Source organism: Chenopodium album, chromosome 18 (genome assembly GCF_948465745.1).
Source record: "Chenopodium album chromosome 18, dcCheAlbu1.1, whole genome shotgun sequence".
Taxonomy (NCBI): Eukaryota; Viridiplantae; Streptophyta; class Magnoliopsida; order Caryophyllales; family Amaranthaceae; genus Chenopodium; species Chenopodium album.
The window spans coordinates 30,372,026-30,387,005 of NC_137851.1; the positions used below are offsets into that span (position 1 = coordinate 30,372,026).

At 34.6% G+C, this 14,980-nt stretch overlaps 2 protein-coding genes across 2 annotated transcripts; both read left to right on the plus strand.

The window, feature by feature from the left end:
• The first annotated feature begins 11,164 nt into the window (after positions 1 to 11,164).
• Positions 11,165 to 12,668, plus strand: LOC145592049 (uncharacterized). Its single transcript, XM_081648515.1, has 2 exons — positions 11,165 to 11,829; positions 11,927 to 12,668. The coding sequence occupies exons 1-2, from the start codon at positions 11,165 to 11,167 to the stop codon at positions 12,666 to 12,668; spliced, it is 1,407 nt and encodes a 468-aa protein (XP_081504641.1).
• A 1,350-nt stretch (positions 12,669 to 14,018) lies between these two features.
• On the plus strand, positions 14,019 to 14,760 carry LOC145592051 (uncharacterized). The gene is made up of 2 exons (XM_081648516.1): positions 14,019 to 14,271; positions 14,315 to 14,760. The coding sequence occupies exons 1-2, from the start codon at positions 14,019 to 14,021 to the stop codon at positions 14,758 to 14,760; spliced, it is 699 nt and encodes a 232-aa protein (XP_081504642.1).
• Positions 14,761 to 14,980: the final 220 nt, after the last annotated feature.

Here is a 14,980-nt window from a genome sequence, read left to right on the forward strand (position 1 = left end):
CTATTATTAAGGGAATTGTCCCGAACATCAATAGTGTTTTAACCATGAAGTGGTAAGATATGATAGTTTAGGATACAATTATAATGTTTTTGTTAGTAGTTTATGATACATATATTATATTCATGTTACTTATAAAATATCAAAGATAATTATTACAAAGAGTAGTAAGACCAACTAAAACTCAAAACATTTTCACATTAGTATCTATTGATACTACAATTTTGTACCTCGTTACCAAAATAATATGTAACTTCATAAAATCAACTACAACTTCACACATGTTCTTAATGGGGTTCTCTAAACCTTTGTAATCAAATGTTATGTATTAGTAGTTAGTCAAAATCAAATTGATAAATCAAATGCTAATATAAATCTATAAGTATTCAAAAACTCTAACCAGATACGACACATGTTCCCATCCCATTACATTTCTGTAGCTTATTCTCTAAACTTATACTTCATCTTCACCTCCTCTCTTCAATTCAACTTTTCCTTTTCTTTTTTTAATTTTAGCCTCTCCTGGCCACCTCCTTTATTTAAGCCTCCTTTTTCCTCGATGGCATCAAACAAAAAGTAATAAATTATAATTTAAAGACACGATATTATCAATATATATAAGTGACTTTTTATTATAAATTCATAAAACAACCAATACATTGCACTTTTTTTTATTTTACTTTTTTATTTACAAACTAAGTGGTTAATTTGTACATAATACAGGTCGGGATAGGTAAATTTACTAAATGAATTAGCAATTAAATATTGAAATGAATAATTTGAAGGTTGTATCTAAGACGTTTTAATTTTTACACGGTCAATCAAATGATATAATTTTTTCTTAAACAATTGTTATTGTTACTATATAACTATCTAACTCTGGATCTGCCGGGGAAGTCGCATACGAAATACATATGCACTTAATAAATAGATTTTTTATAAGGGTCTGTTCTTATTTACTAAACTGAACTGAACTATTTTATGAGAGAAATAAATTAGAAACCGAATTGAACTGAACTGAATTTAAAATATGTTGTAGAGAACATCCCCTTAGTACTATAAATAAATGGGATTGGATAGTTTATTTTTTAAAAGATATTTAGTTAATTTTTATTTAATTTATAAAAAATCATTTATATAATTCAATTGACAAGTTAAGTTAAAGTGGTATACTCTAATATTATATTCTCTACCATAAATTATAAATACAAATTACGTAACCTTCTAATATTATAATTATTATTATATTTATTATTATAATAATAATAATAATAATTATTATTATTATTATTATTCTATATTGAAGGATAGCTATGTCGATTATAGTAGTTGTTTAAGATTATTTTGTTTTGACATGATTATTTAGTAACAACAACTGTTTGATTAGTTTTAATTTTGTAATTATAACATAACCTAACAAGTCCATTTGTATTCGGGGTTTCAGGGTATAGTCTGCAAATTGCTAATATAAATAGTTAATTATTTTACTTATTTTTAGTATAAGCTAATATAAATAGTTAATTTTTTTTTATAATAAAGGTCGGTATAGGATTTGTTACTGATTTAATTAGTAATTGATTAGTATCTAACACATTTGAATTTGTAGATGATCAATGGAAAAATATGATTTTACTTAGCTTAAACAATTTTTATTGTTACTAAATATATATGTATTTATGTATCAGCCATGAAAGTCGCAAGGACTGAAAATTAATTACCCGTTCAAGTTCAAAATCCAGTTTAGAAATTCGTGGAAATCTTAATACGAGAAATGAATGACATTATTTCAATATAAAGTATATTTTATCTAAATTGATATCATATACTGGAATTTAATTAACCGTTCACCGTCAATTATTGAATTGGAAAAGCGAGATAGATAAGTGCAGTGAAATTCATTTAATTATATTAAAGAAATGTTAGAAATAAATCGATCATGGTGGATTGTTGATTGTCCAAAATCGAATTTGTATGTCCAGTAAACATGCTCGCGAATAGAAAATTCTAATAACTTCATCTGAGTAACAGTCGGCGCTGGATTCCGTCATCTTCTCCGGCATCCTGTTCATCTTCTTCGGCGTCCTGCTCATCAACTCCGGCGTCCTTATCATATTAACCTGTATAATGGTTGTGATACCATCATTGATAAAGTAATAGAAATTTCAGAAAAAAAAAAACAAAATCATTTGTGCATTAAATGCGGTTAGGCGCCAAGATTTTCGCCAGCCATTTTCCCGCTTTAGTAGCTCCTTAGGCGCCATTGAGGGTGAAATTTCCCCCCCTAATATTCCCTCTTCTTTTTTGGCTCTTGCTTATGTGGCTGCACCTCATTGGTAATGTATGTAGGCTCCACATACAGTGAATGTATGTGTATCACTTCCCATACAAAGACACCTTCACATTGAAGGATTCAAGTCATTATTTAACTAAATTAAAGGCTTATAAAATTATTTAAAAGTAATCACTAAAAGAACTCAACATTGACGCTTGTTTAACTAAATTAATACATATATCAATGGGATTGTTGCTTCACAAACCCTCGTGTGGATGCAATGAAAAAAACCTTCAAACTCATGTTGACGTCAAACATCCTTAAACTCAAAATCAAAAGGAAAAATTTATAAGAATAATCCTACCTTTCACAAGTCTTCTCAAAATAGTCCGATCTTTCAAAAATCTGGGAATAATCCCGCCTTTTATGATTATGTTCTTAAATTGATCCTTAACTTGTTTGTGACCAATATAGCAGGTAAACTTGAAATGTGTTTCATCCTAATTGGTCTAACTTTTTTTTTTTGTTAAATTTGATTTTAATAAAATAACATTCTCCCCTCCCCCCTCCTCTTCCTCCCTTTCCAAATCACCATCCAGACTTAAACCCTGACCAAAACCGCCGCCTAGCTCCTTCAATCTTACTAAAGCCACCAACTGCCCAAAATTCAATTAAACTTCTTTATGGACGCTGAGAGGATACAAGGATTTCAAGAATGGATGCAATCATGGCCGCACAACAATGGAAACAATTTCAATTTCGAGGTAGAAGGTGGTGTTAAGTTGGGGTTGCGAGGGCACGTTTTCGGTGTTGCTCAATTTTAAATTTTTACTTAATTTGCTGCTTGAGACCAAATGTTCATGATTGATGGGCCATGATTGCTAATGATTATTAATGACGATGGTTATCAACGGTGATGATCGAATTTAAAGAGCATCCACGAAAATTGCGGGATGAAGGGGATTGACAATTTTGCTGGGATTTGTTTATTTTAATTTAATTTTTCCATTTTTTTTCCTTTTTATATCTTTGAGATGAACCGGTGAGAGAGGTGGGGGGGGGGGGGGGGGGAGGTTCAGGTAGTTGGTGCTGGTGGGGTTTTCAGCGTTTGTGGAGTGGGTTACATTGGGGTTTTGGGTTGTTAGTGGTGGTGAGATGGTGGGCTGGGTATTATGGGACATCGGTCAGTTGGCTAGGGGGCGTTAAGGGGGAGTGTTGGCAGATGGTGGTGGTATGTCTGAGAGAGAGGCTGGGTACGTGGTTTATTTGGGGGTCAGGTGGATAGGAGAGAGAGGGAAAGGGAGGAAGATGACTAGATGAGTAATAAAAATAAAAATATTAAATATAAGAATTACCGGTTATTTAAGTTGCAGGTTAATTGGACCATTTTAAGAAGATAGCCATTAAAGATGGGATTATTCCCAGATTTTTAAAAGGTTGGATCATTTTGAGAAGGCATGCAAAAGGTGGGATTATTCTTGTAAATTTTTCCAAATCAAGACCTTCACAAGCACTTAGCTTATTTCTTACAAGCTAAGAGGTACCCAGTACGCGTGTATAATATAAAATTCTTATACTGTAAACGCGTTAACAGGAATAAGGGATTGTTACCATACAGAAAATATTTAATATTAATTGTGCATAAAAGATATGTAATTTTACAATTTCAGAAAGGGTATTTTGGAAAATGTCGAATTTATCATCCAAGATGCATTTTCTTTTTATATAGTTCTATTGATAAATCATACTATAAAGTATAAACATTTTACACAAATAATTCATTTATCATTAAGACATAATTCGTGCATATAGTTTCTTCTGAAATGTTTCACAGTATATGTTTTTCATCAAAGAAAATTTTGATGATATCTTCATCACCCATCATTTAGTGAGGGTCAATCTAATTTAGCAACTTTGTTGTACACCATCTTTCTTTGACTCTACTAATTACGTGGGCAATGTTGCCAACTTTCACCTCTTTTACTCAGAGCATGTTTGGTATGGGCTTTTTATAGGGCTAGAAACGGAATCGGGTTACCGTTTCCCTTAGAAGATGTTTGGTTAAAGAGTTAAGTAATAGAAACCGTTTCCCTTCTCTAACCCATTCCATTACTTTGTTTCCACTGTAAAACTTGGGGAAACAAATCCCCTTTCTTTCCTCTATCTATTCTCTCTCCTGTCATACAACAGATCACCCCTCAAAATCCTCAACTTTGATCGATCGAAGCCACAATTTCGCTGAAGAACCCTAAATTTTCGTACTTCAAATTTCCAGAAATCCACAATCTCAAGGTTTGATCTCTCACTTTTTTGATTAAGAACCCTAGATGTTGAGTTTGTGTTGAATTTATATAAAATTTGTTTGATTGATTGTGTTTTGATTTTTCTACTGTATATCGAAAGATTGCTATTTAGGAGGTATTTTTGATTCATGCTCTTAATTTGATTTGCGATCCATATTTTTTGTTTGTGTTGATTGCTATTTTCGATTTATGGTGTTAATTTCTAGGGTTTTCTGTCCTAATTTTTCATTTTTATTTGAGTTTTATTTTTCTCAATTGAATCACCTGCTTTTTGTTTCATGACATTATTGCTAACATGATATCAATTTTCGATTTTATGCTTAAATTAGATGGTATATATAGCTATTATTGCATGTAATTGTTGTATATTTTGTGTTTTCCCCCAAATTTCGATTTATGCTTAAATTAGATGGTATAATTTGCTGTTATTTGGCTTCTTTTATCAGTATCGATGAAATAATACTTACTGATTTTTTTGTTCTGCAAATTTTGATTTTATGCTATTATTATTTGGCTTCTTTTCCCCCAAATTTGATTTTATGCTTACTAGTAATACAAACTGATGTCTTAGGATTTCTACTGCTGCATTTTTTTGCTGGTTATTTTGTGTTATTCCCCCAATTTTTTCCATGATTTTGGTTTACTTTTGGTGGGTTGATTGTATAGTTGGGGATTTTTTTGGATTTTAAGTGCATTAGGAAGTTGCTTGTTTAGAATTTTGATTTCTTCCAATGATTTCTAAAAGCTTAAGCAATTGCAATAATATTCTTCCCTTGAATTCATGAAATCATAATCAAAGTATAGTCCAATTGTTCAGATTGGTTAAGAAAAATATGATTGAGACTTGACAGAAACATTGAGTGGTGGGACTACAAGTCCATATTTGCACTAGGTAAAGTAAAAATAAAACCAATTATACAGACCCTCAGCTTTGGTCCATATGACTTCTTCTGTGGGTGCTTGATGAAAATCAGATGCAGGAAAAGGAGTAGATAGTTAATATTATTAGTCAATCATAAGAGAAATTACCCGATAAGCCATTGTAATTTTAAGTGTTCCTTAATTCACTAATCAAAGTAACATATACTAATCTCCTTGTGTATAGCTCCTACTATTCAAATAAACTAGCTCATGATTACTAATCTCCATTTGTTGTGTATTGCCGTTTGTTAGGTTCAATTTCCATTTGTTGTGTTTCTTGTACAATGGCTCGACTTATGCGTTCTATAAGGAAGAAAAAACTAAAACAAATACAATTAGTAATTGCAATGGTTATTATTATGTTGATGATGTATTGGATGTGGTATATAATTTGCGTTGTTACAATAAGGGGGGTTCAAATAAAAGAAAGGAAAAGAAACAAAAAATTGTTACGAATGTTAGTATTGAGAGGGCTTTATAGGGAGAGTGATGTGAAATGCAAGAGTGAGCTTCGCGTTAATAGAAAAATTTTCAATATTATTTGTGAGATGCTTAGAGACATTGGGGGTTTGAGTGGAACAAAAAACATGTCGCTTCAAGAGATAGTTGCCATGTTTTTATACACGTTGGCTCATCATAAGAAGAATAGGTCTATTGGACAATACTTCTTTAGAAGTGGAGAAACCGTGAGCCGACAATTTCACCTTTGTCTAAGGGCTTTTCTCAAGTTGCATGAAGTACTACTTTACAATCCCACACCAATATCGGATGATTGTGAAGATGAAAGGTGGAATTCCTTCAAGGTATTGGTATTGTGAAGATATGTTCTGTTCTTAACTTTTTTTTTTCCAACAGTCTGTGCTTAACTTAGTCCTACTAATAAACTTAATGCTTGTTATGACCATCTGTCAGATTATTATTTTCTTATTATCCTGCATTTTCATCAAAATTGGTTTATGACCATCTAAGCCTCGACTTTAATTTTCAGTGAGATTATTGAACTATCTAGTTGTACTATCTCTTATATGGCAGACTCATAAGAAAGCTAAGGGGTTGTTTGGAGTTCCATTCGTTCATTATGACACTCTAGCAGAAATTTATGCAAAAGACAAAGCTACCGGAGATGCAAGTGAGTCGTTTGTTGATGCTATAGAAGATATGGATCAAGAGATTGATAAGCAACCATTGAATGTCGAGAGTGATGAAGAAGATGATGTGAATTCTACTCATTCGGACACTTATTCTTCTACAAGTCAATCTAGAAAACGGAAGATAGAGGATGATCATTCAACTCCTTCTAAAATGGCAAAAGTGAAGGCTTCTACGATTCATTCTTCCGCAAGTGATTCCACTACTCAATCCGGAAAACGTTCTACAAAGGCAAAGGAGGCTAAGGTGAAGGGAAAGAACAAAGTAGATTTGAAGAGTTTGTGTAGGAATGATGATGATATTTGGTGGCCTCCCTCCATGATGTATCTAACAATTTTGGGAAGATATTTGAAAATATCAATGTTAATCTTGGGACTATGGCTAGTGCATGGTCTAAAGCGGAAGAAAGAGAGCAAATAATGGATGAAAAAGTGAACAAGGTTTTGAATGAGGTGATGAAGTTAGATGGAATTTCTCCATCTGAAGCTTTGGAGGTTGCTACAATTCTCATGGCCGAAGAACATAAGCTTCGCATCTTCTATCAAGCCCCAACTAATATGAAGAAACAATATGCAATTGATCTTCTTAAGAAGAAGTAGAAAGTTTTGTCCTAAGTTGTTATTGGAGTTAATGTTTCAATGGTTTTTGAATGTTTTTTTTTTATTATTTTTTTTTTTTGAGAATACTAGAATTTCAATGCTTTTGTAATCAACAATTTATGTGACTTTGCCTATATCTAGCATATGATATATTATGGTAATCGGTTCAATATATATATATATATATATATATATATATATATATATATATATATATATGTATATTATGGTAATTCGTGTTGCTCTACATTGTATAATGTTTAGCAAAAGTTAGCCAAGATAACAAAAAATAGAAGGAAATGTATTTGTTTCCAAGTTATCTATGCCAAACAAGAAGAAAGGGATTGGTTATCATTGTTTACGTTTCCTTAGTAATACCAAACAAGTTGTAAGGGTAACACTATATATTACCCTTTTCCCTCCTAATTTGTTTCCATTCCCTTACATTTACTAATTTGATACCAAACACCCCCTCAATTGATTTGCATGTAAAAAACAAAAATATGCATGTATTGAAAATGAAAACTAATTTTGACACACTTCTGATGGATTTTGGCATACCGCTTTATCAGAAGAACATTGTAAATTATATTCTTAAAATGAGTATGTTGAAATCAATTTTTGGTATGTGCCAAAAATATTTGTACCGATATATGAGAGTTTTTTTTTTTTTTTTTTTTTTTTTTTTTTTTTTTTTTTTTTTTTTTGAGAAATAAGTTGAATTGATATACGAGGACAAATTCACAAATTGGGCTGCCATTATCGAGCACCTATGGCTGGGCCAACTTTCCGAAAGTTAAATTGCTTAATTTGCTGGGCCAACTCAGGCAATTTGAGCCTGGACTTTACCCTAAAACATAGTTAATCAACTCTTAAGCTGGATGTATTACGACTAATGAATATGAGATCTTCATGTGAAATATACACACTTTTACCCATGTTTTACACAGTTTTAAAACCTTTTTTATTTTTACAAAAAAAAAAAAAAAAAAAAAGTTTCTCATATGTATAAAAGATTGCTTGAAAAAAAGGAGAAATTATTAAAGTTGATCTAAGTACTACCTTTTGTTGATTATAAAAAAAATTACTATATTTTGTTGGCCATGACATAACTCACATAATAAGCCAAAAAAAAAAAAAAAAAAAAACAACAGAAAAAATTGAATAATGTAGTCATATGACTTTTGACTATCACAATTTTTTAAAATAGATAGTTGAAATTATTTGTTTTTTTATTTAATTTTAATTAGTAATTTCAATTAAAAATCATTTGATTATTAATAAATATTAAAAAATAATTTAAGGAAATTAAAAATATGTTTAAAATAATTAAAAGATGGTTTTTAATAAAAATTACTAATTAAAAATAAATAAAAAAATAAATAATCTCATCCATTCGTTTTAAAAATTTGTGGTAGTCAAAAGTCATATGACTACAGTAGATTTTTCATAAAAAAAAATGGTCAAAATGTCAAAGTGTCTGTTGGAGTAAAAAGATGAGTACATAAATTGTATGAAACATGTAAATATAAAGAATGTTAGGGGAGAAGCCAGAAATTAAAACTCAAAGGGGCCAAGGCTTATATAAAACAAAATAGTTTAATACTTATGTAGCATATTGTTTTTTCTATTTTATCTCATAGCAAAAAATTTAGAATTTGTTAAATACACCCGAGGTAATTTGCTCATTTAATAAATGAGCAAATTTTTTTTTTTTTTGCTCATTTATAAAATGAGCAAAATTTAATGAGTAAACAACCCGGGTGTACAGAACAGACTCTCGAAAAAATTACTTTTGTTATTTCGTATAATTTATCAAAAAAAAAAAAAAAAGTAACTATGTATTAAGTAACCACTATTCTTGACTCAAAAAAAAAAAAAAAAAGTAATCACTATTCTATTTTCATTGCAACATTAATGTTAAGAGTTTCATGATTACCATTATATACCATTGATATGCCACATCACATATTAATGAAATTATACAATATTGATTGTTTGAAAGTAAATGTTGAGACGAATATCCCCAAATGACTAGTTTCCTCTAGAGGCGACTGTTTAAGACTTCTCTTGGGAGGGTGATTCTAGCTTTTCATGCTAGGTTTTGCTTCTATTTCGAAGGAACAGACTCGATTTTTTGAGTTTCTTTACACTCTGATGGCGACATCTGAAGGCGAGATTGATAAGCAGTTGAAGGAGAAAAAACAGAGGAGAAAGTAACAGAGGATGAATTAGACTGGATCGAGGAGACTAGAGGCGATGAAGAGGATCAAATTGAACTTGCGATTGTGGGTAAAATTTGGACTTCTCGTAACATCAATTCGAACGCTTTGATCAATACTATGAAGAAAATATGGAACCCTAAGCATGGCTGCGAAGCGAATGTAATTGGAGATAAAACTTTCTTCTTCCAATTTCATCACTGTAAGGACAAACAGCTCGTTATGGAATCGCAACCTTGGCATCTTGATCATCACGTTCTGATTCTTGACAATGTAGATGGTAACACTAAACCCTCTGAAATCTCTTTAAAAAAAGTCCCTTTTTGGATTAGAATTTATGATCTACCCTTCAAGGGTAGAAATAACGAAGAAAATGCTAGGAGATTGGGTGATAAAATTGGGACTTTCTTGGCTATGGACAAATCTGATGCAATTGGCATAAATAAGTCGCCGAGAATAAAAGTGCTAATTGATGTTGAGAAACCGCTGGTGAATGTGATTGAGATTAAGACCGGAAGGGGTGTATAGAAGTTCCGGTGAAACATGAAAAATTTCCTGTTTTCTGCTATATTTGTGGCATGTGGGGACATGGTAAGAAGGATTGTGATGAGATATCTGTAGCCAGGAAGTTTAGTGAAAGGTTGAGAGTTTTGACACCATGGAAAGCCTCAAAATTTGAGGATACATCTGAAGGTAGTGAAGGGAGCAATGCTGTAAAGCGTCTTTTTGTCACTAAAAAACAGACCAATCCGAAGAAGAGTGCAACAGGCTTAGGTGAAGTCATTGAAAAGATCCAAGTGGTGTCTCTTGAGAACTATATGAGAATGGATTCTGGAAGAGAGGAGAGTTCACAGCTGGAATCTCATGAAGCTACTGCTTTAACTCAGACTGAAGAAGAGGGGCTTGTTGCTTGTGATAAGGCAGGATAGATAGTCTTTGGTGGAGAAGTGGTAGAGGCAGAAGAGGGGGGAGGGATAGACACACCTCTTGATAGGAGTGTGACAGATCTTGGGATGCTAAAGGGGGGTATAAGGAAGTGGAAGAAAATTGCTAGAAGCGGGTTGGGGGGTAAAAGCGAACCTGAGCAGGAGTTTAGTAGTGGAAAGCGCAGTAGAGAAGGGGAAGTGCAGATTGAGGAGGGAAGACATTCCTAAAGAAAATCATATATACGACCATGAATTCTGGTGTGGGGCCATTGGCGGAGGTTGGTGATGACCAACCCCGCTGAACCCAATGAATATTTTAGCTTGGAACTGTCGGGGAATGGGCAACCCCCAATCAGCTCGTCAGCTCCGTAAATGGAGTAATAAGTATTGTCCGGGGCTACTTTTTTTGTCAGAAACGATGGTGGATAGGAAGGTCGTAGAGGATCTTAGGGGTACTCTTGGTTTTTATGAAGCTTTTGGTGTTTTAAGTAAGGGGAAGTCAGGTGGTTTATGTCTTTATTGGAGGGAGGAGGTGGATTTCCGAATTATCTCTTTTTCTTCTCATCATATATGTGGTGATGTATGGTGTGATGGTTCCCTGGCATGGAGGTTCACTGAAGTATATGGATGGCCTAAGGCAGAGGAAAAATTTCATACTTGGAATCTCATTAAACACCTTTGTGAAGAGGATGTTCCATTATTGATAGGAGGTGACTTAAATTAGATTTTATCTTATGCCGAAAGGGAGGGTAGAGCTCAAGGGGAACGTAGGGAGATGGAGGGTTTCAGAGAAGTGGTAGAGGAGTGTATGTTGAAAGATTTGGGCTTCAGTGGTTCTTGGTACACGTGGGAGCGGGGTAGGAATCCTTCTACACGAGTTCGAGAGAGGTTAGACAGGTTCTTAGGAACTGTTTCTTGGTGTGAGAAGTTCCCAAACGCAAGTGTTGAGCAGATGCTTCGATTTAAATTGGATCACACGCCCTTCATATTTTCTTGCACCTCGGCAAAGAAGAAGAAAAAGAAGAAGAGGAAAGAGTTCAAATTTGAGACTTTTTTGCTTCTTAATGATAAATGCAAAGAGGTTGTTAAGGAGGCGTGGGATAGCTCGGTGTTGGGGAACGCTCTTGGGAAAGTTGCAGTAGTTGGTTTAAAGTTGAAAAATTGGAGTGAAGTGACTTTTAACAACTTGGCAAAGCAAATTGCCGAAGTTGAATCGGCTTTATTGCAAGCACAAGCCAAGCCCACAAATGATGATAGTTGTAGAGAGTGTGTTGACCTTGAGCAGTTATTAGAAGAGCTAAATGACAAATACGAAGCTTATTGGCATCTGCGTTCTAAAGTGGCGGAAATACGGGATGGAGACAAAAATACTAAATATTTTCACCACAAAGCATCTCAAAGGCAGCAACGAAATCACATTGTGGGACTTCTTGATTTGAGGTTTATGGAAGGAAGAGGAGGAGGAAATTTCGAGTATAATAGAAGAGTATTTCAAGGGTTTTTTCACTTCATCCAACCCCACAACACATAATCTCAGCTCTATTTTGGAGAATGTGAAGGAGTCAGTGACTAGTACGATGAATAGTGATCTCATGAGACCATACACAAAAGACGATGTTTATGCCGCCCTCAAGCAAATGCATCCGAGCAAAGCTCTGGGCCCTGATGGTATGCATGCTATTTTTTATCAGCGTTTTTGGCACATTGTTGGTGATGACGTCTCTAATTTTTTCACTAATATCCTTAATGGTGGGTCTTTTCCGGAAAATGTGAATATGACTAATATTGCTCTCATTCCGAAAACTAAAGAACCACAAAATGCTGCTGAATTTCGTCCTATTAGTCTTTGCAATGTTTTATATAAGTTGGTGTCGAAATGTTTGGTGCTCCGTCTGAAAAATATTTTGTGTGAGATTATTTCCGAAAATCAAAGTGCCTTTGTTCCGGGAAGATTAATTACTGATAATGCTTTGATTGCTATGGAATTATTTCATACTATGGAAAAACTGAGTAAAGGACGAAAATGGAACATAGCTATGAAACTTGACATGAGCAAGGCCTATGATAGTGTAGAATGGGGTTTCCTGAGACAACTCTTGCTAAAGATGGGCTTTGATGGTAGATGGGTGAATATGGTCATGAACTTTGTCTCAACGGTGAAGTATTCCTTCGTCATTAATGGAGGGATATGTGGTTTTGTAACTCCTTCAAGAGGGTTACGTCAAGGAGATCCTATTTCTCCTTATTTATTATTGTGGCTGACGCTTTTTCACAGATGATTCAGAATAAACCCCTTGCAGGGGAAATTCACGGGGCCAAGGCTAGCTGGAGTGGCCTAAAAATTTCCCATCTTCTCTTTGCAAACAACAGTTTACTCTTTACTAGGGCAAACCGTAAGGAATGCTTAACCATTGTTGACATTCTCAACCAGTATGAAGCAACCTCCGGGCAAAAAATTAATTATGATAAAATCGGAAGTGTCCTTCAGTAGAGGAGTCAAAGCAGAGCAAAAAGAGGAGATTCTGAGCATCTTGAGTATAAAGCAAGTACAGCGACATGATAAGTATCTTGGCATTCCGAATATTTCAGGGAGATCGAAAAGGAGCACCTTTGAAGCCGTACTTGATCGAATATGGAAGAAGTTACAAGGTTGGAAAGAGAAGTTATTGTCTCAAGCAGGGAAGGAAATTTTGCTAAAGTCGGTCATACAAGCTATTCCGACATATCTTATGGGTGTGTACAAATTTCCTTGTGAAGTGATTAGGAAGATCCACTCGGCTATGGCGAATTTCTGGTGGGGTCAGAGTGATAGTAAGAGACATATACATTGGCGAAGTTGGGATTCTCTTTGCACTCTAAAATTCCTAGGAGGAATGGGATTTCGTGATTTATCGGTCTTTAATGATGCCCTTCTTGGTAAACAAGCTTGGAGACTAGAAAGCAATACAAACTCTCTGTTCAGCCGTGTAATGAAAGCTAAGTACTACCCCTATTCTGATTTCTTAGATTCCTCTTTAGGCTATGGGGGAAGTTTTTCTTGGCGTAGTATATGGGGTTCGAAAGCTTTGGTGAAGGAAGGCGTGGTGTGGAAAGTAGGTAATGGTGAGAACATCGATATATGGTCCGACCCTTGGTTGATAGATGATGATGGATGTTTTGCTACAAGTGAACATTCGAAGGATCTGTTAAAGGTGAGTGACTTAATTTCTTTTGAGAAGCTGGAGTGGAATTATAGCCTGTTATGTGAGTACTTTAATGAGCGAGATGTGAAGTGCATATTGTCTATCCCTTTGAGCTCTAGAATTCCTCGAGACGAACTCACATGGGCCTTCTCCAAAGATGGTATGTATACGGTTAAATCTGCATATATGATTGTCAAAGGCTGCAATTTAGATAACTTTCATCGTGCCTGGGTAGACATCTGGAAATTAAATGTGTGCCCAAAAGCCCGAAACTTTTCATGGCGATTTGCCACAGAGACCCTTCCAATTCGTAGCCTCCTCAAGTACCGCCATCTTACTGAAGATGATCAGTGCCCATGGTGCAATAAAGCTGCGGAAACTTGGAGACACACCTTCTTTGAGTGTGAAAGAGTATAGGGGATGTGGTGGGACCTGGTCTGTAGCACGATGCTAAATCAAGTGTGTGCTGAAAATGCTTGTGATCTAGTTGAAAGCTGGAGGGATTTGCAAACAGAGGTGGTGGTGAGGGGAGTGTACCTGATGTGGCCAATATGGCAAGACCGAAATTCAAGAGTATTTCAGAATACGAACACTCCTTACAGCCTGCTTCTTGCTCGTGTTTTGAGATGGGTGGATGAGAAATATTCCTATGCTAAGGCTATTTATAAAACTCCTGCAGCCCCTAATAATTCTAGTCCAAGTCACTGAACTCCCCCCTGATGGTATTACGAAAATAAATGCAGATGCTTCTTTAGCTGTGGAAGGTTGGGTGGGTTTGGGTGTGATTGCGCGTGACTCAAGGGGTAGTGTGGTGTTTGCTGTAGCGAAGAGAGTCAAGACTTGGTGGCAGGTGGAAGTAGCGGAAGCCAAAGCTATTGAATTGGCCATCAGCTTAGGATGCCAGTTTGGGTGTGAAGATGTTATTGTCGAGTCGGATTGCCAAGTTGCTGTGAACAGATTGTATAAGGGAGCAACCCATCTTACAGATTTGGATGGGGTATTGTGTGATGTTATGGCTCAGGGAGCTTCCTTTAAGAGCCTCCAATGGAAACGCGTTAAGCGAGGTGGGAACAATGCAGCTCATAATTTAGCTAGTTATATTCCTTGTAACCTTGAGCAAATCTGGGAAGGGTGTGTTCCTGATAGCATAGCTCCTTATGTACTTTCTGACGCTCTTGCTTTTGATTAATGTCCAAGTTTTTTGCTCCCTTTCAAAAAAAAAAAAAAAAAAAGGAAAGTAAATGTTGAGACAATTTAATGAGACGATTATATTTTTCACTATGTATTAAAGAGTATTAAAGAAGTGTGCGAATGTGTAAAATTTAATACACTGCAATATTATTAAAAAAAAAAGAAATTAAATTGAATTATATGATTAAACTCACCATATAATTTTAAATAAATCATAC

Excerpts from the sequence above, each read along its gene's own strand:
- LOC145592049 (XM_081648515.1), top strand. The coding sequence starts at position 11,165 with ATGGAGGGTTTCAGAGAAGTGGTAGAGGAGTGTATGTTGAAAGATTTG. Across the intron at positions 11,830-11,926 it reads GTGGGACTTCTTGATTTGAG|CTCTATTTTGGAGAATGTGA; the intron begins GTTTATGGAAGG and ends ACATAATCTCAG.
- LOC145592051 (XM_081648516.1), top strand. The coding sequence starts at position 14,019 with ATGCTAAATCAAGTGTGTGCTGAAAATGCTTGTGATCTAGTTGAAAGC. Across the intron at positions 14,272-14,314 it reads CCCTAATAATTCTAGTCCAA|ATGCTTCTTTAGCTGTGGAA; the intron begins GTCACTGAACTC and ends AAATAAATGCAG.